This window comes from Limulus polyphemus, unplaced genomic scaffold (genome assembly GCF_000517525.1).
Source record: "Limulus polyphemus unplaced genomic scaffold, Limulus_polyphemus-2.1.2 Scaffold4793, whole genome shotgun sequence".
NCBI lineage: Eukaryota > Metazoa > Arthropoda > Merostomata > Xiphosura > Limulidae > Limulus > Limulus polyphemus.
The window spans coordinates 58,462-59,968 of record NW_013670403.1 but is presented as its reverse complement, the minus strand read 5'-3'; the positions used below and the strand labels follow the sequence as shown (position 1 = coordinate 59,968).

At 29.3% G+C, this 1,507-nt stretch overlaps 1 protein-coding gene across 1 annotated transcript in view; it reads left to right on the top strand.

Moving 5' to 3' along the window:
- The window catches only part of LOC106471694 (acetylcholine receptor subunit alpha-like), an 8,456-nt gene that overhangs the window by 2,197 nt on the left and 4,752 nt on the right, over positions 1–1,507 (top strand). The window contains exon 3 of the mRNA XM_013932313.2: positions 784–964. Coding sequence (XP_013787767.1) covers positions 784–964 — 181 coding nt within the window. The remainder of the gene's footprint in view (positions 1–783; positions 965–1,507) is intronic.

The window sequence follows — 1,507 nt, the reverse complement described above, 5'->3', positions numbered from 1 at the left end:
TTGTAAAAACATATTATTATTTATAGTTATGATACACTAGTCTGATAGTGTTGCTATGTTTAAAACATATTGTTATTCATAATTATGATACACTAGTCTGATAGTGTTGCTATGGTTAAAACATATTGTTATTCATAGGATAGCAACAATATCAGACTAGTGTATCATAAGTTGAAAACATATTGTTATTCATAGTTATGATACACTCGTCTGATATTGTTGCTATGTTGAAAACATATTATTATTTATAGTTATGATACACTCGTCTGATATTGTTGCTATGTTGAAAACATATTATTATTTATAGTTATGATACACTAGTCTGATATTGTTGCTATGTTGAAAACATATTATTATTTATAGTTATGATACACTAGTCTGATATTGTTGCTATGTTGAAAACATATTGTTATTCATAGTTATGATACACTAGTCTGATATTGTTGCTATGTTGAAAACATATTATTATTTATAGTTATGATACACTAGTCTGATATTGTTATTTAAAATTACCATACAAGGAACATTTGATAAATGTATTGTAATACCTTCAGTAGATATAATTAAAGAGTAAACTTTAGTGTTATTCTTTTAGTGAACATTCAGCGCTAATTAGTCTTTTTTAAATTTTCAGCGCTGATGGAAACTTTGAAGTGACTTTAACTACACTTTTTTTAACTCTCAGCGATGAGAAAAATTTGAAATGATTCTACACCGTATAGCCTTCAGCGCTAATGGAAAGTTTGAAGTGACTTTAACTACACTATTTGTTTTAACTTTCAGCGCTGATGGAAACTTTGAAGTGACGTTAACCACGAAGGCCCAGGTAAACTACAGAGGAGTAATAGAATGGAAACCACCTGCCATCTACAAAAGCTCATGTATCATAGACGTGGAATACTTTCCATTTGATAAACAAACCTGTGTGATGAAATTTGGATCTTGGACGTATGACGGCTTTAAAGTAAGGTCACAGAGAAGTCTTGGAGCTTTACTGACTGCTGTTATTAGCTAATTAACTCTGTAATTATCACTTGATTTTTCATTAACACACTTATGTACTTAATTACAGCATCTTTTGTTATCGTGTTGGAAAACTGGGGTTTGCTCTCAGTTGGTTTGATGTTATGCTTTGAAAATATGATTTTCCTTCCTTTCTTATATATGGTCATTCACAAAAAAAAATCTTTAATAAGTACAAGAGGGTTCTAATACAAACCACCTGTCTTATTTTCCATATATTATTTATCATATTTGTATTTTATCTTACCTGTAGAAGCTCTTTGATTAAGATTGTTTGGATTATTAAAGCCACAACTTAGATATGTATAAACAATACACATACGGACAAGATTACAAAAATATTAAAATATATTATTGTAAATGGGCGTCATGGTAAACATTTACTATTTCAACTGGTCATCATAGTATATATATATATATATATATATATTATTTCGGATGGTCGCGTCTTGGTGAAAACGGACTATTTCAAGTATTCATCAAG